The sequence below is a fragment of the Coenobita brevimanus genome, chromosome 18, assembly GCF_032717465.1.
Source record: "Coenobita brevimanus isolate Jiangsu-jjx chromosome 18, ASM3271746v2, whole genome shotgun sequence".
Taxonomy (NCBI): domain Eukaryota; kingdom Metazoa; phylum Arthropoda; class Malacostraca; order Decapoda; family Coenobitidae; genus Coenobita; species Coenobita brevimanus.
The window spans coordinates 40,214,584-40,238,395 of record NC_136971.1 but is presented as its reverse complement, the minus strand read 5'-3'; the positions used below and the strand labels follow the sequence as shown (position 1 = coordinate 40,238,395).

General features: G+C 44.0%; 1 protein-coding gene and 1 pseudogene across 1 annotated transcript; both read right to left on the bottom strand.

Annotated features, from left to right (window-relative positions):
* Positions 1–3,308: 3,308 nt before the first annotated feature.
* On the bottom strand, positions 3,309–12,747 carry LOC145391483 (cytochrome P450 2L1 pseudogene; annotated as a pseudogene).
* Positions 12,748–14,521: 1,774 nt separating this feature from the next.
* On the bottom strand, positions 14,522–23,007 carry LOC145391482 (cytochrome P450 2L1-like). The gene is made up of 6 exons (XM_080266093.1): positions 22,919–23,007; positions 18,000–18,157; positions 17,575–17,793; positions 16,343–16,542; positions 16,160–16,244; positions 14,522–14,769 (listed from the first exon to the last, which is right to left on the bottom strand). The coding sequence occupies exons 1-6, from the start codon at positions 23,005–23,007 to the stop codon at positions 14,522–14,524; spliced, it is 999 nt and encodes a 332-aa protein (XP_080122219.1).
* Positions 23,008–23,812: the final 805 nt, after the last annotated feature.

Sequence of the window (23,812 nt, the reverse complement as noted above, 5' to 3'; positions counted from 1 at the left end):
TATCAGCCTACCCAGGACTTGCTAAGCAGTATAACCAGTTTCCAGATGGTGCCACGCCCCTCCCTCACAGATATCCGATCGTGGTTTGGACTGGTGAACCAGGTGGCATCACTCCTCGCCATTGCAGCACTCATGGAGCCCTTCAGAGAATTATTGAAAAAAACCATCAGGGAAAGTGGTGTACTGAAGCGGCCAACTTCAGTCCATCTTCAAGTCAACAAGGGAGGCTATAGGCCAGCTTGTGACGAAGGGCTTCCAGTATTATGGCCACACAGCCCACAGCAGTGTTCACCGACTTCAACATTCTTGGCATTGATTTCGTTGTCATGCAGCAGTACTGCCAGTGTGTGTCTCAAGAAGCCCCCTTGTGCTGCAGGGGTGGCTGGATATTGGCCCTATGGGGAAGCCGCCATCTAACAGTGGCCGAGAAAAACTACTCAACATTGGAGGGGGAGGCCCTTGCCATCGCATGGTGCCTGAAAAAGGCTCACCTGTCCCTGCCGGAGTGTCTGGACCTCATCTTCATCACAGACCACCCCGCACTCACCAAGATCTTCAAGGACAAAGAGCTGAGAGACATCAGCAACCCCTTCATACTCAGTCTCAGGGAGAAGACACTGATGTACTCATTTCGCATAAAGTACCTAATGGAGGAGGTGAACCGCACAGCAGACACACTCTCAAGATATCCCGTGCTATGGGGCAGACAGGACGAGACAGACATGGTGGTGGACGAAGCTACATATGCCGCGGTTGCGGCAGTGATGGCCTGCACCCTAGAAGAAGAGGAAGGCGCCATTGTGGACCTCCATCAAGTGGAGGATTAAACTCTCCAGGATGAGGACTACAGGCTCCTCCATGAGCATATGAGTGCCGGCGACTGGGCCGACTGGAAGGATTAGGAGCCAGTAGCACTCTGCTTGTACTAAAGGATGAGGAGGGACTTGTCATGCCAGGAGGTCATTGTCATGTTTGCTAGAGATGAGGGGCACCTGCGACTTGTAATCCACACAGCCCTTCACTGTGCAGTCCTTGCCAACCACCACGCAGGTCACAAGGACAGAGACTCCATGCTCAGGTACGCCAGGCAATGCGTGTACTGCCCCAGCATAGATACTGAGGTGAAGTAGAAGCGAAGGCACTGTCAGGTGTACGAAATCAATGCTCCATCACAACCCGCGGAAAACTTCCTGCCCACACTCCCACCTGAGTACACCTTCCAGCAAACGGTGGCTGACCTTTTCCAACTGGAGGGGGAAAGGTACATCGCTTATGCAGACAAGCTAACCGGCTGGTTGGAGGTGGAGCATCTGCCCAGGGGCATTGCCAGCTCACGGCTTATAACAGCCTTTCGTAAGTGGTTGAAGAGGTTCGGTATCCCAGAGGTTCTGTCTTGTGAGGGGGGTATGAACCTCGTAAGTGGGGAAATGAGGGCATTCCCATCCGTGTGGCATGTGCAGCTGAGGGTATCATCAGCCCATGACCCACACTCCAATGGCTGCTCAGAGGCTGCAGTCAAGTCCGCCAAGAGGCTACTGAGGAACAACACCCACCCAGGAGGCTCCCTGGACTTGGATGCTGCTGCTAGGTCCTTATTGCAATACCTCAATACCCTGCTACATGATACCGATGTATCCCCAGCCCAGCTGCTGATAAGACGTCAGCTGAGAGACTCTGTACCTGCTGCCAAAGAACACTAAAGGATCAGCAGCCGATGGGCCAGGATGCTGAGAAGCAGGGAACGGGCCACGGCCCACACTGGGGATGCAGTGTCCGTGAGATTCAATCAGATGGCACACAACGTCGCCCCTCTCGACCCAGGACAGTGGGTGCACCTACAGAACCAGGAGATGGAGTGATGGGACAGTGTCGGGGTTATCGTTGACACCCTACCCTCAAGGCAAATACCTGGTGCAGCTGGACGGCAGTGGGCGAGCCGCCCTCAGAAATCGTCGTCACCTATGCCCCTACGATGAGTCAAGGGAACAGATACCCACCACGCACATTAAGGATGGTCCCCATTGGGAGGCTGACCACAGGGGGGAGGCCCCTCAGCCTCTCCCTACCCTAGAGAGGCTGCAGCATGCTAGGCATGCCCCAAGACACCTAGAAAACTATGTACCGTGACATTGAGGTGTTGTGTACCCCTGGGCATGTCAAGGTGTTTTGTAATGTGTATGACCATGTTGCACTTGTACCATATTACCAGAGCAATGGTTGCTCCTGCACATGCAACTGATTTCCTTATTGATGCAATTATGCCACTCTAAAGTCAGAATGTATGTGACATGTAAATTTTGCCACTCTTGTGTCATGTAATGCCTAGTCTCAAGTCATGATGAGTGTTAGTACCTGCCCATTGCTTTGTTGTTGCATGACCTTCCTCCTCCTCGACTAATGTGCTTTATATCAATACTGCACTAGGTTCAGAGTTCTCTATAATGGAGGGTGGGGGGGGGGTTGGAGTTTGAATTCACGTGGGAAGTTTCCCATCACCGCCCGTGCCTGGGGCTTGCTTGGCGCGGGCAGGCAGTCTGCCTCAGGCCATTATAGAGGGAGACGGCACCCTTCCCTGTACATATTAGAATAAATCTCAAGCTGGCCTCGCTGTTTCCACCTCCCTCCACATACTCCTTGTTAACCTTTTTCTGTGACAGAACTCCACCAATACCATGGTCACTAGAATCACAGTTCAAGATAAGTGGCTGACTCTGATCAGAGTAGAGCTTTCTTAAAAGCAGAGTACCACTACACAAAGTGGGTGGATGATGGGCGCCCCCGCGGACCAGCAAAATAATTTTGACCGGGATAAAAAAAAAAAAAAATGTTTTTAATTGCACCAAAAACTCAATTTCCGCATCTTTTTGACCCGACAAAATCTTACACAGGAGTAACCTTCTGTGTTTAACATTTTACTGCTCAATAATTCATGTAGTGAGAGGGATCCTGAGATAGATAAATAAACAGATAGACAGATAAACAGACAGATGTGTACAGACAGACAGACAGACAGATGGAGATACGGTACATACGGTGGTTAATGAGACACATCTACATACGATATATCTTTTAATATAACTACATATAAGATATATCTGTTAATATACAGTAACTACACATAAGTAGTGCTGAGTTTAGGTGACACTACACTGAATATGGATCCAAGGTGTGTGATATAACCTTGGGAACTGATGTTTTCTTTATTCTCTCTCTCTCTCTCTCTCTCTCTCTCTCTCTCACTCTCTCACTCTCTCTCTCACACACACACACACACACACACACACACAACTTCCCTCTCTCCTTCCCTCTTACTCCTTCCTCTTCACGCTCTGCCTCTCCTCAATGACCACCCTGTAAGGCTTCGGCGTATTCATAACTAACGCATCAGAGTCTCTCTCCGTCATCAGCGTCTCTCTCTGCGCCGGTGAGAAGGTGAAATTCCGCAACAACGCCGTCAGAAACACAAAGATCTCTACCTTGGCCAAACCTTCCCCCACGCACACCCTACGACCTGTGGATAAGGGGCTGGAATAAGGGTTGGTATGGGTCGGAATAAAAGCTAGATTAAGGGCTGGGACAAAAGCTGGAATAAGGGCTGGAATAAGAACTGGTGTGGGCTGTAATAAGAGCTGGTGTGGACTGGAATAAGAGCTGGTGTGGGCTGGAATAAAAGCTGGTGTGGACTGGAATAAGGTCTGGTGTGGACTGGAATAAGAACCGGGATAATGATAGTGAATGATAATAAGACTATAATCCTTTCACTCTACAGTAGCTTGGCCTAAAATTGCAATCCCTCCACCTTGAATCCTGAGTTTTAACGTTAGATAGCAGAAGAGAATGCTAGTCATGAAGAAGTGCTGTGGAGAGGAGGGAGAACCATAACACTGTCTAGCCTCTGAACTACAAGAAAGGGAGGTAGCCAAGACAGGACGACACACTCCCAATTTACTCATTAACACAAACATATTCATTCGCATCTTAGCCCCAAAGGGAGAAGGGACAGATCCTCACCGTACCACAATGCACAAGGGTCAACTGTGCAGTGCTGTCAGCGACATCTGCAGCATGGTCCGACAGTAGAGCTGGTTTACCCCTGCCGCATCATAGTGGACCCATCCCCTTACCCACACCTGACCTGATAAGCTGATCAGACCAAATGCAGGAGAATATCACCCCCAGGGCTGCGTCATAATTTGTTCATTCACAATCTCTCTCCAATCATTTCTATCACGAGGAGCCATTCTTCCTTGCTCAACAGACATCCCTCTCGCATCCAGTGCTCTCGTCACACTGTCCATCCATCCCTTTTGTGGTCTTCCTCTCAGCCTTACACATCTCATATCCGATCCAGTTATTTTTTTTTACCAATCACTCATCATCCATTCTCTCCACATGCCCAAACCATCACAACACCCTCTGCTCAACGCGATCAGCCATCTCCCGCACAACTCCAGTTCTCTTTTGCACTTCATCATTTCCCACTCGATACATACGCATCACTCCACGCATACTCCTCAGACACCTCATCTCCAACACATTCAAACTTTTCCTGCTTGCTACACCCATATTCCATGTTTCAGCCACATACAGTATAATGCAGTCGGTACCACAATATCCATCCATTCTAAGCAAACAACATCTAAACATTTTTTTTTATTTCATTCCTCCCAGCACCTTTCCTACGTCATTCACTCTACACTTCACTTCTGCATCTATTCTCCCATCCATAGCAACATGTGACCCTAAACACTTAAAACACTCAACCTCCCCAAGCACCTCACCATTCAAAACTATGTTCCTCCTCCTACTATCTACCAACCTCGTACAAATCATCACTTTACCCTTATTTTCACTTACTATCAATTTCCTCTCTTCACACACCCTCCCAAACTCCTCTACCAACTGTCTCAATCTCTCCTCTAAATCAGCCACCAGTGTAGTATCATCCGCAAACAGCAGCTGCTTCAGATTCCACTCAATACCATCAACATTCACCAGACTCAAACCTCCACCGAACACTCTTGCATTCACCCCCCTTACAACTCTATCCATATGAATACTAAACAACCAAGGAGACATCACACATTCCTGCCGCAGCCTCTCTCTCATGGGAAACCAATCACTCACCATATTTCCCACTCTTACACATGCTCTACTATTTACATAAAATCTTTTCACTCCTTTTAGCAATCAAGCATCAAGTCCATACAGTCTTAAAACAGTCCACAAAGACTCCCCATCAGTTCTATCATACGCTTTCTCTAAATCCATAAACACCCAAAACACATCCTTACCTATCGCTAAATACTTTTCACACACCTGTCTCACAGCAAACACCTGATCCACGCATCTCCTCCCTCTCCTAAAGCCACACAGCTCATCACCAATCACTCACTCTGTACCCTCTCTAACTCTCATAATTAGCACTCTACCATACACCTTACCTACTCTATACTCGGCCTAAGAAGTGACGGCGGAGTATCCAGAAGTTTTCGGTCAGGGATAGTGCACATACCCTTCCTTATATCTCCACGAGGTGAAACCTAATACGTAAAACTCTTACATAAAACAATAAATCAATGCCAAAGTACCTGTACATTTCAAAATTGTAGGAAACAGTTCGTTAGTTACGATAATAGGAAATCCTAAACGGAACTAATTGAAATTTCACAACTATCGCTCAGGGACAGTCAGGAATAATTTGTGGAGTTCAAGTCTAGTATGGTAACATGCAATAATTTTTTAGAGCGTAAGACTGAACAAAATGGAGCTTCAATAAACAATGAAAATTAACAATTATTATTTATAAAATAATTTCCGGTACAATACTAGGAAATAATTTAAAGTCATATATTTCCGTTTCCAATGTCTGCATGGACGACGACAGTAAGCGGTAAGGTGGCGGAAGCCAGTAAGCTATTTTAAATATTTCGATCAACACGCACGAAAGGAGATAACATTTACTCAAAGACATACAGTTGTCATAAAGACTTTGTAGTTACTTGTAGAGAAGTATATTTTAGACTTGTGGTCGAGCGGCTTTTATATCTTGTAGTAGTTTCCCCACCAGATGTCATGTAGTGACGGGAGAGGTAAAGAATAATATGGGACTATTTTTATTTGTCTTGGAAATATTAAACAGGTCTCTCTATGGGAAGAGTATAAGTCCCGGGTAGCTACCTCCCTGTCTCGCTATCTCTCTCTCTTTCTGTTCTAAGGCTAATCTCCGTCTCGACCTCTCTCTAGGGTCGCTTGTCTCCTTCTAAACTCTCTTTCCTAAAATCTGGTGTAGCAGGGGTGTGTCACGTATGTTCCTCATGGTTACCAGATCTTTCTTCACGAGAGGACTGCTGACAGCTAACTGCATCATCTCCTTACTGGCCGCTGTCGTCAGCTTTCCTCCGTGTAAGCATGTTTAGCGCTGCTCGATTCTCGCAGACACAACACCTTCTCATCATTTGACTTCCTGCTTCTATCTGTCTCTCTATCTATCTATTTATCTATCTATCTATTATGATTTGCAATTATAATATGGAGACCTACCACACAGTCATTACTCTGCCTTTGGCCAGTTTTCCATTAAGATAAATCTTTGGATTATGAAATATAACCCAGAGGGCTATCGGTGAGAGAAATTAGAAAATAAAAAATCGAAATTTGCCTAGAGTCGGAGCTCCTCGGAGAATGTTAACTTCTGTCGTAGTCTGATATCCTCAGTGCATAATCATTTACGAAGAGTAATAAAATGCAGAGGTCCATAAACAAATCATTGAGTTCAAAACTTCCAAATCAGCATTTTCTATTCAGCAGGACATTAAGATCTATTTAAGAGAGACATGAAGATTAAACGATGGAGTAAACAGTGCTTGCTTTTGCATTGCAAGAGTTTATGAACTCATGTTTTGGTCCTGTTTGTTGCCTAGTGTAAGAGAAAAAGACAGAATCTGTCATACCTCCTTACAACTAAAAATAATTGCATCATTTGGGAATAAGGTTGCTAATTATAATTATAATTGGCGAGAGGAAGACGGAATATAAGGCAGTATGGTCTTGCTGCTACCGCAGGTAGGGCATCATTACGAAGAAAAATTTCATTGTTATGGCGTCCTTATTGTTGCTGTATCATCACCATAGCATTTGAAAATAAGGCAGTGTATTGCAGTCACAAGAATTTTCCTTAACTGGTCTTCAAAACCATAGCATCTGTATTAGAAATCCTGGGAAAAATAAATCAGGAACACGGAGTTATAGGCCTACTGCCCACCGTGCGCGTAGCAATACATTTCACATCCACTCGATTCTTCTGAATTCTCTACACTCTGGCTTCGGCTTTCCTGTCATTCTCTGACTAAATATATCTGTGCTGTTTACTTATCTCCTAATTCTACTGACTATCAAAATTCTTTGACTATCTTACTTCTACGATGGAACACATTCTATCCATTTCTCCTTTCTTTGAAATCTCCATTCTTGGAGCTTTCAATGTTCACCACCACCTTTGGCTCTCCTCTCCTTTCACTGATCCACCTGGTGAACAAGCCTACACCTTTTCTATCCTTAATGACCTAGAGCAGCTTGTACAGCACCCTACCCGTATCCCTGACCGCCTTGGAGAGAGCTCCAACATACTTGATCTCTACCTTACAACTAATCCTTCTGCTTACACTGTTAATCTTGTCTCTCCGTTGGGCTCCTCCGATCATAACCTTATCACCTTAACCTGTCCTATCGCTCCGGTACGGCCTGCGGACCCTCCAAAGAAACGTCGTCTGTGGCACTTTGGAGCTGCGGATTGGGAGGCCCTCAGGCAGTACTTCTTTGATTTTCCCTGGAATGATTATTGCTTTCATGGCCGAGAGCAATCCGAGTGTGCCTTGCGCATTACGGAGGTTATTCTCTCGGGGATGGAAGCATACATTCCTTTCTCATATCCTTTGACTAACGCAAGAAAGCCTTGGTTTAATCACGCTTGTTCTAATGCTGTCCGCAACAAGGAGAGGGCCTTTAAAAGGTACCGGAGCCAACCCACTCCTGAATCACATCTTTTATACCTTTCTGCCCAGAATCGTGCTAAGTCTGTTCTTCGCTCTGCTAAAAATAATTTCATCCGTACAAAATGCTCTCAACTCTCCAACTCGAACTCTTCCCGCTCCTTCTGGCACCTTGCTAAAAACCTTTCTAACAACTTTACCTCATCATCCTTCCCTCCTCTTTTCTACTCTGATGGCTCTGTAGCTATTTCTTCTACTGATAAAGCAGATTTTCCTGATATTTCACTGCATTCCACTCATCATTCAATTTCTCCTGATACTCTATAATTTTTTCTCTTTTATCCAACTCACTCTCTTTCAAAACCACACGGCCACACCAAACTCTCCTACTTCTCACCATCTTCTACCTACTCTCAACTTTCCCTCCACCAGGTAGTGGTCAGACATACCTCCACCCTTCCCTCTCAAAACTCTCTCATCCGACAATCTTCCTCCTACACTCCTGGACACAGCCACATAGTCCATCAATGCGCTGTCAACAACCCTTCCACCCTCCTGTCTCACCCATGTATACTTCTCAAGTATTTCCAGTCACCATCTCTCTCTCAACACACATCCGTATCATTCGTTCCCCATTTTCATTTCTTCCAGGCACACCATGCATACCAACTACACCTTCGCCTGCTACATTTCTCACTTTAGCATTCAGATCCCTCATCATTACCACATTCACATTCGCTCCCAAATTCTGCAGACACTCATCAACATCACTCCAGAAAGACTCCTTCTCTTGTTCATCCCTTTAACTACCTGGGCCATATGCTACTCACAAATACCCACAACACACGTTCAAATTTCGCCTTCACCCACATCAGTCTTGATGAGACCTCCATCCATTCAGTTACACTCTGCTGCACATCCGGGCTCACTAACACTGCAAGAAATAAGCTGCAAAAAGATGAAAAAAAAAAATCTGGCAAAGTTAAAGTAAAAATAGCATAGTGTCAATAAAGATCAATGATCATGATGACGATGATAATGATGACTATTTTCTTTGCCTTTTCTTTCCTTATCATCAACTTACCAATTCCAAATGGCAGAAACCCCTCCTTCCTGTTGTTAAATGAGCCGTCTGGATTGAGGAAGTGGTCTGGGTTGAATTCGTTTGGTTGGTCCCAGAACTGAGAGTCTTTGTGGCAGAACTCCAAGTGTGGAACAACCACTGTGCCCTGTTAATATAATAATAGTAATAATAATCTATCTATCTATATACCTAGGCTGCTTCCCCCAAGGAAAGGGAGGTAGCCGAGACAGGACGACACACTCCCCATTTACACATCCATTCAAACACATTCATTCGCATCTTAGCCCCAAAGGGGAGAACGGACAGATCCTCACCACACAACACCGCACAAGGGTCAACTGCGCAATGCAATCAGTGACATCTGCAGCAGAGCCCGACAGCAGAACTGGTTTACCCCTGCCACATCATAACAGACCCATCTCCTTACTCGCACCTGACCTGACTAGCTGATCAGACCAAATGCGGGAGAATATCCCCTCAGGGCTGCGTCATCACTTTTTCATTCACAATTTCTCTCCGTTTATTTCTGTCACCACAGCCAATCTTCCTTGCTCAACAGACATCCCTCGCGCATCCAGCGCTCTCTTCACACTGTCCATCCATCCTACAGTATTCGTGGTCTTCCTCTCAGCCTTACACCTCTCACATCAGATCTAGTTATCTTTTTCACCAATCACTCATTATCCATTCTCTCCATATGCCAAACCATCGCAACACCGTCTGCTCAACTCTACCAGCCATCTCCTGGATAACTCCAGTTCTCCTTCGCACTTCATCATTTGCACTCGATCCATATGCGTCACTCCACACATACTCCTCAGACACCTCATCTCCATTACATTCAAACTTTTCCTTTCTGCTACACCCATACAGGTTATACCATGTTTCAGCCCCATATAACGCAGTCGGTACAACAACACCCTCATACAGCCTTCTCTTTACATCCATTCTAAGCGAACGACATCTAAACACTTTTTTCATTCCTCCCAGCACCTTTCCTACTTCATTTATTCTAAACTTCACTTCTGCATCTATTCTTCCATCCACAGCAACATGTGACCCTAGATATTTAAAACACTCTACCTCCAAAAGCAACTCGCCATTCAAAACTATACTCATCCCCCTACCATCTACCAACCTCGTACACTTCATCACTTTACTCTTATACTCATTTACTTTCAATTTCCTCCTTTCACACACCCTTCCAAACTCCTCTACCAACTGTCTCAATCTCTCCTCTGAATCAGCCACCAGTGCAGTATCATCTGCAAACAGCAGCTGCCTCAGATTCCACTCTCCACCATCAACATTCACCGGACTCAGACCTCCACATAAAACTCTTGCATTCATCTCTCTTACAACACCATCCATGTAAATATTAAACAACCAAGGCGACATCACACATCCCTGTCGCAGCTCCACTCTCACGGGAAACCAATCACTCACAGCATTTCCCACTCTTACACACACTCTACTATTTACATAAAAACTTTTCACCCCTTTTAGTAACCTACCATCAAGTCCATACAATCTTAAAACAGACAACAAAGCCTCCCTATCAATTCTATCATACGCTTTCTTTAAATCCATGAATGCCCAAAACACATCCTTGCCTTTCGCTAAATACTTTTCACACACTTGCCTCACACCTGATCCACGCATCCCCTCTCTCTCCTAAAGCCACATTGCTCATCACTAATCACTCCCTCTGTACCCTCTCTAACTCTCATAATTAACACTCTACTATAAACCTTACCTACAACACTCAACAGACTTATACCCCTAAAGCTAGTATATTCATTCTTATCACCCTTGCCTTTATACAACGGGACCACACAAGCACTTGCCCAGTCAATTGACACCATACCTTTCACAAAGCACACATTCAACAATCTTACTAACCAGTCAACAATAGTCACTCCACCACCCTTCAGGCATTCCACAGCACACCCATCCATACCTGCAGCTTTCCCTGTTTTCATCTCCTTTACTGCCTTCTCCACTTCCTCCTTCGTGATCAAGGAATCATTCAACTCTCCAAACACATTTATTCCTTGCATCCTTCCATCCGCCACAATCTCAGCCACCCTTTCCTCCTCTACATTTAACTATCTTTCAAAATACTCTGCCCATCTCTTCCTTACTGCATCCATCTCAATTAACATCCTTCCATCCTCTGCTTTTACTCGTTCTTCCTTCCCAGACTCTCCCTTTCGCACCCTTTTCACCTCCTTCCAAAACATTTTCTTATTCTGTTGAAAATTCTCTGTCAACCGCCTACCCCACCTCTCATCTGCTGCCACTTTAGAATCACGCACAGCCCTTCTCGTCCTATTCCTCTTTTCCTTACACCTTTCATATGACATGTCATCCTTCCTCTGCAGCCACACTTCATATGCACGTCTCTTCTTAGCCACAGTCATACTTACTTCCTCGCACAACCATTCACTTCCTTTTCTTACACCACCACCCACACGTCTCACACCACACACCTCTTCTGCATGCCCCACCACAGCACTCTTAAACAACTGCCATTCCTCCTCTACACTGCCATTTTCCTGATCTTTCACTGCGTTCCACTCATCTTTCAATTTCTCCTGATACTCTATCTTTTTCTCTCTTTTATCCAACTCACTTACTTTCAACACCTCCCTGCCACAGCTAACCCTCCTAGCTCTCACCCATCTCTTACCTACTCTTAACTTTCCCTCCACCAGGTAGTGGTCAGACATACCTCCACCCTCCCCTCTCAGAACTCTCACATCCAACAATCTTCCTATTACATTCCTAGACACAGTCACATAGTCCATCAAAGCTCTATCAACAACCCTTCCACCCTCCTGTCTCACCCATGTATATTTATAAATATCTTTCTTCTCAAACAGCGTATTTCCAATCACCATCTCTCGCTCAACACACATCGCTATCATTCGTTCCCCATTTTCATTTCTTCCAGGCACACAATGCATACCAACTACACCTTCAACTGCTACATTTCCCACTCTAATAATAATAATAACTAGAGGATTCCCCCAAGGAGGGAATGACACCCGCTGCGAACCGATCCATATCTAGCGCAGCTCGCGATATGACTTTCACCTACCTTCACCAATGTCGAACTCATTCGAGATTTTCATGCTTATTACACACGTATAAAATTTTGTGATGATACTGTATCTTGAGTGACTGCGATGTTATCGTGCTAACACACACACACACACACACACACACACACACACACAGTCATACACTTTACACACAGACGAACTGAAAACAATACCAGCATCACTATCACGGCGGGTAATAATAATAATGTGGATAGTGTGTATTTTCAAAGATTTTTCCTTATATTCTTAACTACTTTAATAACTTGAATTCGAAATTTTTTACTTGTTCTTTCTAATTTTCTTCCTGGCTGTTTTAAGAGGCTTCGGATATTTTGCAACATTTGTTTCTCACTGATTTGTTTTGTACAGAGTACCTCAATAACCACTTCTGTGTTATTACTGTGATATCGAAATTATATAAACAGCATACAATACAGTGTAGTGTTCAAGGCATGGTAAGCATGATATATCGCTTAGGGAGAGGTAAACGGAGCCTCCAAGAAAATGGGTCTCATGGATTCGAATCACAGACACCAACCTTGGGAATGAGGTACCCATCCAGCATGGTGTCTGCAGAGGCGACGTGAGCGGTGCCAAAAGGTGACAGGGAGACAATACGGTGCACCTCATGAATCACTGCCTCCAGGTACGGTAGTCTGTGAAGAGAGAGGAAGAACAGTGCATGAGAGAGAGAGAGAGAGAGAGAGAGAGAGAGAGAGAGAGAGAGAGAGAGAGAGAGAGAGAGAGAGAGAGAGAGAGAGAGAGAATAGTTGTACCACCAAAATATATGTACTTTCATGGCCCAGTGGTGGTCATCAGGAAAGTTGGAACTGGGAATCTTATGAGTGACAGACAGACAGACAGACAGTGATATTCTACCACCAAACTCTCTTACTTGTTCCTCTCGTAGTAGAAGAGAAGGCTGTCTCTCGGGACCTCTTGATCAATTTCCCTCTGCACCCTGGCCTGCACCTCCGGGTACTTGGCTAAATACAAGATGGCCCAGCGCACGATGGATAAGGTGGTGTCAGTCCCGGCGACCAGTAAGTTGATAATCATAGCACACAAATCCTGCTCTGAAAATTATGAAAAGATTAAGTAGCAATTTGAAAGTAAGCAGAATTTGAATGTAAACAGAATATTCAAGAACTGCCCAGAGGAGGTTATATTGGTCTCAGCTTGGGCAGACTAAAAAACTGATTATCATAACACCTAAATCCAACACTGAAAAGTATGAAATAGATAACCAGTGACTTAAATGTAGCTGGAATATTCTGGTACTGCCCAGTGCGGAGTGAATATGGTAGTCTCAATCCCGGCAAACAGTAAATCGATAACGATAAAACCCAAATCCAACTCTGAAAAATGTGAAATGGATAACTGGTGGTTTGAATGTAGGCAGAATATTCTGGTACTGTTCAGAGGAAGGTTGCCCATCTTTTCGTCGGTTGAGCAAGCTGCCTAAGACCTCTTCCCAAGCAACTTATTTTGCTTATTACTCTTTGTGTTTCTCTTCTGCGTCACTTAAGTCTTTCAAATACCACCATGCTCAGCATAATTAACATACAAATTGATGTAGACCAGCCGTATCCAAAAATAAATCACTAACAATGAGGTGCCAGGGAGCATCCTTAACCAACGAGAATACTGATCTCGATATGGTGGTGTTGATCCCAGCAAACCGCAAGTTAGTTTTTTACATGCAAATCCAATAATGAAAAAGGCAATTTGAAGTGAGAAAATTATTTATCTGGAATCTGAGCCTAGCTAAAGTATTACACTTGGCAAAATCTAAGACGTCCAAGTGCAGTGTGGATATCATAGCCTTGAGCCCAGCAAACAGTAAGTCACTCATCATTACATGTAGGTCCATTTCTGAAGATGTAATAAATAAATAAATAAATAAAAGTTTGGTTCTGTTAAGATCAAAACTACTTAAGTTGACCTTGCTGCGTGACACTGGGCTGTGCCATTGATCTTTAACTGATTATAAAACTGAATCCACTTATTCTTACCATATCCTCAACCCTTCCACAGAGTCTGATCTAAACGGAATAAAAATTATTTAAGTGGACCTTACCCTGTGACCTTGACCTTTAACCTATCATTATGGGGTTATATATGTACCATCTTTTATATTGTTCAGGAAGAGGCTTAGATACCCCCTAATCCACATAGAATAATGGCTTTAACCTCACCTGTGTATGGAGCATCAGTGGTCTCACTCTTAAATAAATCACTCAGGGAGACGTGTCACGAAGCCTCCTGTGGGACTTAATCTCACCTGTGTATGGGGCGTCCATGGCCTCACCTTTGAATAAATCACTTAGGAGATGGTGTCACGACGCCTCCTGTGGGACCTCACCTGTGTATGGAGCGTCCGTGGCCTCTCCCTTGTTGTGGTCCATCTGTATCAGGTACCGGTCCATGAGGTCCCTGGGGTGAGACGGGTCCAGTGTGTCCCTGTGATCCTTCAACACTTCCTGCAACACCACACCATGCCCTGAGTTGCCTGTCCTTGTTAATATGGCCTTGAGTTGCCTGTCCTCGTTGACCCTATCAGGTTTTTGGGCAGGGCAGATTGTGTCTGTGCCAGAATCAGCCACTCATGCTGACCCACATCTTCACAGCCTGATATTATACTTTGATCGCTCTGTGTAAATACACTTTTCATGATAGAATGTTGGTTTTTGTGTCATTTTAAAGCTGAATAGTTGTACTTTATCGATGTATGTTAAAAAAAAAAAAAAAAGAACAAAGAAATTAAAATGTCAAAATGATGAGTTGAAGTTAGGCAAAAAGCAAAAATTTTATACCTTGCCATAGAACAATATTCGGCAAAAAATAATGAGTAAAGATATATAAATTTGGCTTAAACCAAGCAAAAATACAATAAATTACCTATACAATGATATAGAGATTATGGTAATTTTTGCATTTCATTGTGCAGTAAAGAGAAAGGAAAGAGATGCACAATTTTATTTTAGTCTCAGCCGCATATTCGCTTCGCGATGTTTTTCTTTGATCGATCAGTGTAAATACACATTTTATGATAGGATGCTGGTTGTGGTGTTATTTTGAAGCTGAATAGTTATCCTTTATCGTAGTGTGTTCATAAAAGGAAAACAAAGAAAATAAAGTCAAAGTGACGAGTTGAAGTTAGGCAAAAACCAAAAATTTTATACCTTGCTGAGGAAAAATATTCACCAAGAATAAAGTTATAAAGAAACAAAGCCATGAGTCAGACCAGCTGTGCAGTATCGCCACACAGAGCAACCATTCCGTGACATCATGCTCGAGCCTCTTTGTTATGATGCGTAAATGCGATTGATGGTGAATATTTTACAAAAGTTTCTTAAACTGACGATTAAAAGCGCCATCCGAATCTCTGAGGTTGGATTTGAAATGACGATCGAAATAGTCATTTGAATCTCAAAGGGTTAATATGACCTTCAGTTGCCTGTCCATGTTAATATGACCTTGAATTGCCTATCTTTGTTAATATGTCCTTGAGTTGCCTGTCTATGTTAATTTGTCCATCCACCATTATCCAGTTCGATATTGTACTATATGTTTATCTCTCTTTCCAACTTGGTCCAGAGTTTCATCCTTTTGCAATTTATTTCACATAGTTCAGTGGCAGAAAAAGACAATGTTGCAACTCCACATCCTGTCCATACCATATCTTCGTCACAAGAAGAAGACGAAGAGGAGGAGGAGGAAGCAGAAGAGAAATAAGAACAGAGGAAGAAGAATGCTAATCACTGCTACTTTTAATGCAATTAAATGTAACTTGTAACTAGCTGTGGCATTTTACTGTACACAGATAACACACTGCCACACCCACATCAGCAGACTGTGTCTTTCCCACAACGCATAGAATTGACATGGGAGATGTAATATACAGATGATCCAGTACAAGTGGAAATGTTGGATGGGAGGTAGACACAGAGCTTCAATTCTTTATTCATTTTTACGTTTTGGGCTACACTTCCTGAAGATGGGTTCTGTGTAGCCCGAAACGTTCTTTTCTCTATGGTTTTGGGCTACACTCCCTGGGTTCTGTGTAGCCCAAAGCGTTAGAGAAAAGAGAGTTCAAGCTTTAAGCTGTATCTCCCACCAAGAGGCGCAATATATAGCCGACCCTCATGTATACTTACAGAAACTATATCCTGGCATCTCTCCACACATCGCTGAAGTTTATCGTAGCCCAGTTTTCTCTTGAGGAAGGGAGGGGCTACTTTACCAAGCCAAGGGAAGACGTTGAAGAGGTAGACTCGACCTACAAGAGATTTGCTGGTGGAGCAGACTAACTCGATGGCTTCCTGTCCTCGCGGGTCGTCCATTTCGTAATGCACGTCTGGGAAAGGAGAGGAAGGGAGAAAAACAGAAAAGAAATGAATGTGGGAACGTCAAAGATGAAGTGGAGCAAGAGCAGAGCAGAAGGAAAGTTGAAGGATTAAAAACACTGTGGAAGTAAAGCTTCATGAGAGAATGGTGGACCGAGAATATGGAAGAACAGCTAAGAGATATGATGATGATGATGATGAAGAGGAGGAGGAGGAGGACGACGAGGCGGAAGAGGGGGAGGAACATGACCCTGCAGGCAGTTCCTGGTGAAGCACACTATTACTACTCGTATACTACCACAGCTTCTGCTGCTGCTGCTGCTGTTACAACTACTACTACTACTACTACTACCACCACCATTGGTACTGCTACTATTACCACCATCACTACTACTACCGCACCACTGTCACTGCTATTGTCATACAGTACTGCATATTTGCCAGACCCTGTTAGCAGCAAGGGCCAACTTATAGTCACTCTTGTCTCTGTCATTTAAGGTCTCTTAGTCACTTAACCTGCTGTATCGGAACAGAGAATTATTCCAGAGTAGAGCACCCTGGACGGCTCCAGCATCCTTCTCTGTGTCTAACAAGATGCTTGGCGACGATAACCTATTCATACCTTTGTTTAAGGTCTTTTTGGAGACCTTTTTAGGCCTTGTTTATCCTGCAACAGTCAACCCAGTGCTTGTCAACCAGACTGCACCTGTATTGTCATAGTGTAGGACTAGAACTCTTACGTGAATCGTGTTCAGAGCTTCCAGTAGTATAGTTTATGTTAAATACAAATATTGCATACATGTCACAAAAACATATGACTAAAAAAAACACTTAACTTAACAGAAGCAATTGCGAGTATTTTTTCAGCTTGGCAACGTCTGGGCCTGACTACTCTCGGTCTGCTTATGAACTGAAGGAGGGGTTTATGTGGCCATTCCTACCTCCCTCAGTCCTTACCCAAATTTCTCAAAGTTCTTATTGACACGCAGTTTTGTCATGTCTTTTAGTAGGTCCAGCAAATGTTGTTCTAGTGGTAAACTCACCACCGACCAACTTCCACACCACATTCAGTATGGCCACCCCCAGAGAAAGAGGGAGTGGTTGTTCCTTGCCAATGTGCTTCATATAGTCTTGCACCAGATACCCTGCCTCCCTCTGTATCACCTCCTCGAAGCAAGTCTTCCCCATGCCCAGGTCCCGAAGCTGATGAAGGGCAAAGCGACGATTCTTCTGCCACAGGGCCCCATTGCTGAAGATTATGCCTGCAGTAGAGGATGTAAGTTTAGTTGTATATATTCAGCTGTCTATGTCCATCTATCTATCTGTCTGTCTGTCTGTCTGCCCGTTTCTCTCTCTCTCTCTCTCTCTCTCTCTCTATCTATCTATCTATCTATCTATCTATCTATCTGCCTGGCTGTCTGTCTATCTGTCCTTTCTCTCTCTCTCTCTCTCTCTCTCTCTCTCTCACCTAGCATGGAGCCACTGCCGATTGCACCGTAGGTATGGAAGTCTGGCCTGTCTGACAACTTCAGCTTTGCCATCGCTCTCTTGATGACCTCATAGTTGCACAAGAAGACGTTGACCCGACTGCCAATGCGCCATCTGCGGGAGACAGTGAGTGACCAGCTGTGTGGAGAGGAAATTATTGGCCAGCTGTGTGGAGAGGAAACTTTTGAATGACCAGTTGTGTGGAGAGGAAACTATTGAATGACCAGCTGTGTGGAGAGGAAACTACTGAGTGACCAGCTGTGTGGAGAGATCATATTGAATTGGCTTGTTCCTGACCATAATGCCCATCTCTTGGATTTATTCTTGACAAATAATCCAGATCAATACAGGATAGAGGTACTGTCACCACTTGGATCCTCTGACCACAATCTCATCAAAGCCTCATTAGTTAACCCTCCTACACCTCCCCATTCTGAACCTGTCAGGGTGACCCGATGGCACTTTGACAGGGCAGACTGGGATGGATTTAGAAATTATCTTGCTGACATTCCATGGCAGTCTTTCTTCTCTAGTGATCCCAATTCTACCCAGTCCCACATTTGCGACTTAATACTAGCTGGTATGGATTTATTCATACCAAGTCAACAGTTCACTAAAAGATCTAACTCTCCAAAATGGTTTGATGGCAACTGTGCCAGAGCAACAGCCCAAAAGTCATTAGCATAATTTTTACTTAAAATAAAAAACATCTGAATCACTCTCCCAATTTAAAATTGCTAGAAATCATGCAAAAGCTGTATTAAATCTATCTAAATCAAACTTTCTTCAAAAGCAAGCATCAAAACTACTTAACAACCCCAATGGCAATAGAATATTCTGGTCAACTCTTAACCCTAGAAAGGAAACTCTGTATTTCAGTAACGTTAACAGAAACCCCGGGAGAATTTCTCCCGGTTTTGAAAAAAAAAAAAAAAATACTTATGTACAAAATTATTTTATTTTGAAGATATACAACGAAAATAGAGCACAGAAAAAATGACAAAAAGAACCTAAAAGACAATAATATTACAGGCACAATATAAAGAAATCAAAGAACAATTACAGGCACAAAGTGATGAACATAAAGAACGATATGACCAGCTTCAAGAGGCATTACAGGAGCAAAAGAGGGACGTACAACTGAGGATTAGAGGACAGCTAGATACTTTCATGAGAGAAATGAAGGAAGAACAGGAACAATAATTGAAGGAGGAGGTATACGCTGAGCTACAGGAGCAGAAGTATGAGGTAAGCAATAATGTGACCAAGTGCAAACAGCATGAAGATAACCAGTTAAGTCAGGTAGTGAAGAAATAGTGACGGAGCGCAAACGGCATGTGGACAACCAGCTGAAGATTAGTGAGGGAATAGTCATGGAGTGCAGACAGTATGCAGATAATCAGTTCAAGCATGTAGTCAACCATTTGAAGATACAGTAATTAATGAAGAAATTGAGGCTGTAGAGAAATATTGCACTGCTGAGCCTCAGGTTAGTGTACAGGGAGCATATGAAAGGAATGGACAGTGTATGGTGAATCTTGACGGATCCCAAGCAACTAAAGGTAGCAATACAGAGTTGAATAATCAGAATGCAGACGTTTTAAGTCCAGGCCTTAATTATGATGCCCCAGTTTTTAGGCCCCAAACCAGTGAAGTTCATGTCCATAACTGGGGTCCAATTAAAAAGAAACCTCAGGAATTTGATGATAGAGTATCTTGAGAAGCTTACCGTGCACAGTTTGAGTTACTTGTTGATCAAAATAGTTGGGATGATAGGAAGAGGGCAGTGCAGCTTGCTACTAGCCCTAAGGGTGCCGCAGTGGAAATTCTGGGCCAGATGTCAGTAGAGGAGAGGAACACTAATCAGTCTTTAGTAGAAGTCCTGGAGTGCAGATATGGGACCATGTAACAGACTGAGGTTTACAGAGAAAGATCCCGAAACCATGTACTCGTACAGGCTTGAGGTGAATCCCTACAGCAGCTTCCTCATCCCCTTGAGAGTATGGCATACAAGGCTTATCCTGGAGCAGCACCTAACTTGTTGGCTATTCTTCTGGGGGACCAGTTCATCGATGCTCTTGATAGTGCAGAACTGAATGTGCAAGTGAAGCAGGCACAACCCAGGCACAGGCATGTGAAGTGGAAAAATTTGAAGGAAGGTGCTGGTACTGTGAAGAGCCAGGACATAGGAAAGTGGATTGCAACAAGTGGATGAGAGAACAGGAGAAGACTGGAGGAGGTTGCTGGTTCTGTGAGAAACTGGGACACAAGATGGTGGAATGTTAAAAATGGAACAAGGGGCAAGAACTGAACAGTGCAAGGAAATCCCCGATTGCAACAAATGGGTGTTGGAAATGTGATGAGGTGTGACACTTCAGCTATGAGTGTGCAAATAAGAAGGATGAGGGGAAATTAGTGAAGGCCGGTGACAAGAGGCAACAACCAGGCAGTTTTTCCGAAGAAGTCCAACCACTGAGGAAATGCAGGAGAACCCTGATGAATAGTGTGTGATAAGACGGAGGAACAGCCGACAAGCAGTGTGGTCGGAATGGGAATCTTAGTAAGAAATGCAGCTGTACTGCAGTGAAAGGGCCAGCATCAGTTGAAGACGACCAGAAGATTATGCAGATGGAGGATGCAGATTTACAACCAGTGCTAGAGTGGCTGCAGCGAAGTACAGTGCGACTATTTTGGGATGAAGTTTCCAGGATAAACCCTGCAACCAAGAGCTACTGGAGTCACTGGACATTCTTCGTTTGAACAACGGACTTCTGGAGCGTCAGTGGGAGATACCTAATGGCCTCAAAAAGTACTGGCAACTGGTGGTTCCAAAGCAAAGGAGGTCTGGGATCTTCGATGAGTCTCATAACCAGATGAGTAGTGGCCACCTGGGAGTGAAGATAACTCTATACTGGCTTGACAGAGGTTCTACTGGACTGGCATGGGCCAGGATGTTGAAGAGTGGTGTCGGGCCTGTGATGTATGCTGTACCAAGAAGGGACCCAAGAAACGTGGTTGCACCTCTCTTCAGCTGTACCAAGTGGGTCCACCAATGGAAACAGTCACAGTGGACATTGCTGAACCTCTGCCACTCACTGAAAGAGGAAACCAGTATGTATGTGTCTCCAGGGACAACTTTACAAAGTGACCAGAATCCTATGCCATCCCTGATCAAGAGGCTGCGACTGTTGCTCAGGTGTTGGTTGACCAATTTTTGTGTCGATTTGCGATGCCACAAGAGCTACATTCAGACCAGGGTAGAAACTTCGAGTCTGCTGTGTACTGTGAGTGCTGCAAGTTACTGAGGATCAAGAAGACCAGGACAACCCCACTATGGCCACAGTCAGATGGGATGGTGGAGAAATATTCAACTGGATCCTGGGACAGAAACTGGCCAAGTACTGCATAAAGGGAAAAACAGAATGGGACCAGAAATTACCTGCATTACTGGCTTCATATCAGTTTGCATCCCATGAGTCTACTGGCTACTTACCTGCAAGACTGATGTTGGGCCACCAGTTATGCTTACCTGTTGGCTTTTTAATGGGAAGATCACCTTGTGAAGAGCTGCCTACAGACACCTCCAATTATGCGAAGCATCTTAGGGAAAGGCTGGCTGAGGTACATCATCAAGTGTGAGGAGCCCTTAAGTTTTCAGAAGTGATGAAGATCAAGTATGATGCCAAGGCAAGTGAGGTGAACTTCAAGGATGGTGACAGAGTTTAGTTATACAATCTTCATCAAAAGAAGGGACAGTCACCGAAACTGCAAAGCCGATGGGATGGGCCTTACACTGTGCTGGACCGCCTATCAGATGTAGCATACCAGATTCGGGGAGGCAGGAAATCTCGCCCAAAGGTGGTGTACATGAATTGTCTGCGGCAGTACCATGGGCCATGACAGTACAACTGGGACGTCTCTTAGGATTTATGCTCTCTCACAGCCGAGGATATTGAGGAGAACCAAGGAGCTGAAGTACAAGAGGATGATGACAGTTTCCCAAGAGAAGAGGTGCATCAGGAGGAGGACCAAGACCTTCCTGGAGGAGAGGACTGTATGGAAGAGTAGCATAGGAGAAGACCTGATAAGCTGAAAGATTATTTTATGTATCGTTAGATGTTACATTATGATTAATGTTTATATTTGTATATATTGTGTAGTTTTGTCGGGACAACAAAGGATTAGGGACGGGGGTAGTGTTAAAAAGTGGGATTTGCCAGTTAAGTAGTCGAGAATTTTCCCATACCATTGTTCCGTTACAAGTCAGAGTTGCCACTTAGCATGCTGTTTGTGAGCGTGGTTATTTCATAAGTTTTACATTAGTTCTTATGCTCTTTTTCTCATTAATGTTTTATTTATGTGATTGTTCAATTATGTATTTTAATTTAAGTTTGTATGCTACATAACTTAGAGTGTTATGCAGTATAAAAAAAACTCTGGCATGTTTTGGATGTCTTCAAGATGGTAACTGTTGCAACCATGCTCCCTCAGGAATAGATGAGAACTTTATAGTAAAGAACAATGCAAGCTTATATAAGGATGAGGAAGAGAGTTGAGTTCGTTCAGTCAGTTTTCAGTTCAGTTTGAATGTAGTGCAGTGCCAGTGAAGTTTGTATATGATCGGTACTTGTGAGAATAGTGAAGTGTTGTTGGCAAACAGTGTTGTGTTCTTGAACTTTTGTGTATCACTGGTACTTGTGAATAATAGTGAAATGTGGTCAAGCATTAAGTGAAATTATAGTCAATAGTGTTTATATAGCTCCAGTGCTTGTGAGGACAGTGGTGAAGATGGAAAGCATTAAGTGTAATTATTTGGAAAATAAAGACAGTGAACTTAAGAAGCCAGCATTTTTTACGACGCCTGAGCTGATCTGGTGTCCTGTACACTGGTAGGCTGACCATAGGAAGGACAGCTCACTGGGCAACGTCTTCCCATCCTGAACTACAGCTGTTGGAGCCTGTGGCAGTGTGACATGGGGATATATCATATTCGTTTTCTTTCTTCCTTTCTTTATTCATTTTCTTTCTTTCTTTCAGCCTTTCTTTCATTCAAACGCCTGTTAACATGGGTGTAGCTAGATGGACTGATAGATATGTAGGTAGACAGATAGATAGGAAAAGGAAGAGAACGAGGACAAGAGAAGGATGAAGACTAGTAGGAGGAGCACGAACAGGAAGAGGACGAAGAGGAGGAGGAGGAAGATGATGGTGTATAGTGACTCACGTAATGATATCTCCGTCAATTGGCTTCAACTTCTTCACCTGCTCATCTAAACGAGTCGAGGAGTCTGGCAGCTTCCCCAGTATAGGAAGACCCCAGATGCCTGTGGGGGAGAGACATGTAGTAGTAGTAGTAGTAGTAGTAGTAGTAGTAGTTGTGTTGGTAGTAGTAGTGGTAGTGGTAGTAGTGCTGGTGTTAGTAGTAGTAATAATAGTAGTTGTTATGCTAGGTGTTCTTAGGTTAACTCCTCGCCCTAAGAACACTAGCTGCTGAGCCAGGGTTCTCTTTCGAGACCGGAACTAGAATACACTACGAGAGGAACAGGACATAAATCTCTGGGCAAACAACCTTACATTATCTTAAATTCACAAACCACTAGATACAATGTAGATATATCAAAGGCATAATACACTGTCTGGGTTCAAAGTCAATCTCGGGACAGGAGGGTTTCTACAGGGTTGCTGAAGTCCTGGGTTCCTATAGGTGTCGGCTGGGTGTGGGAGGGGTCTCGTCAGGTGTGCCTTCCCTTAGAGGGCTCGGGACTGCTCTCAGGGTCTATGTTGTCATCTAGG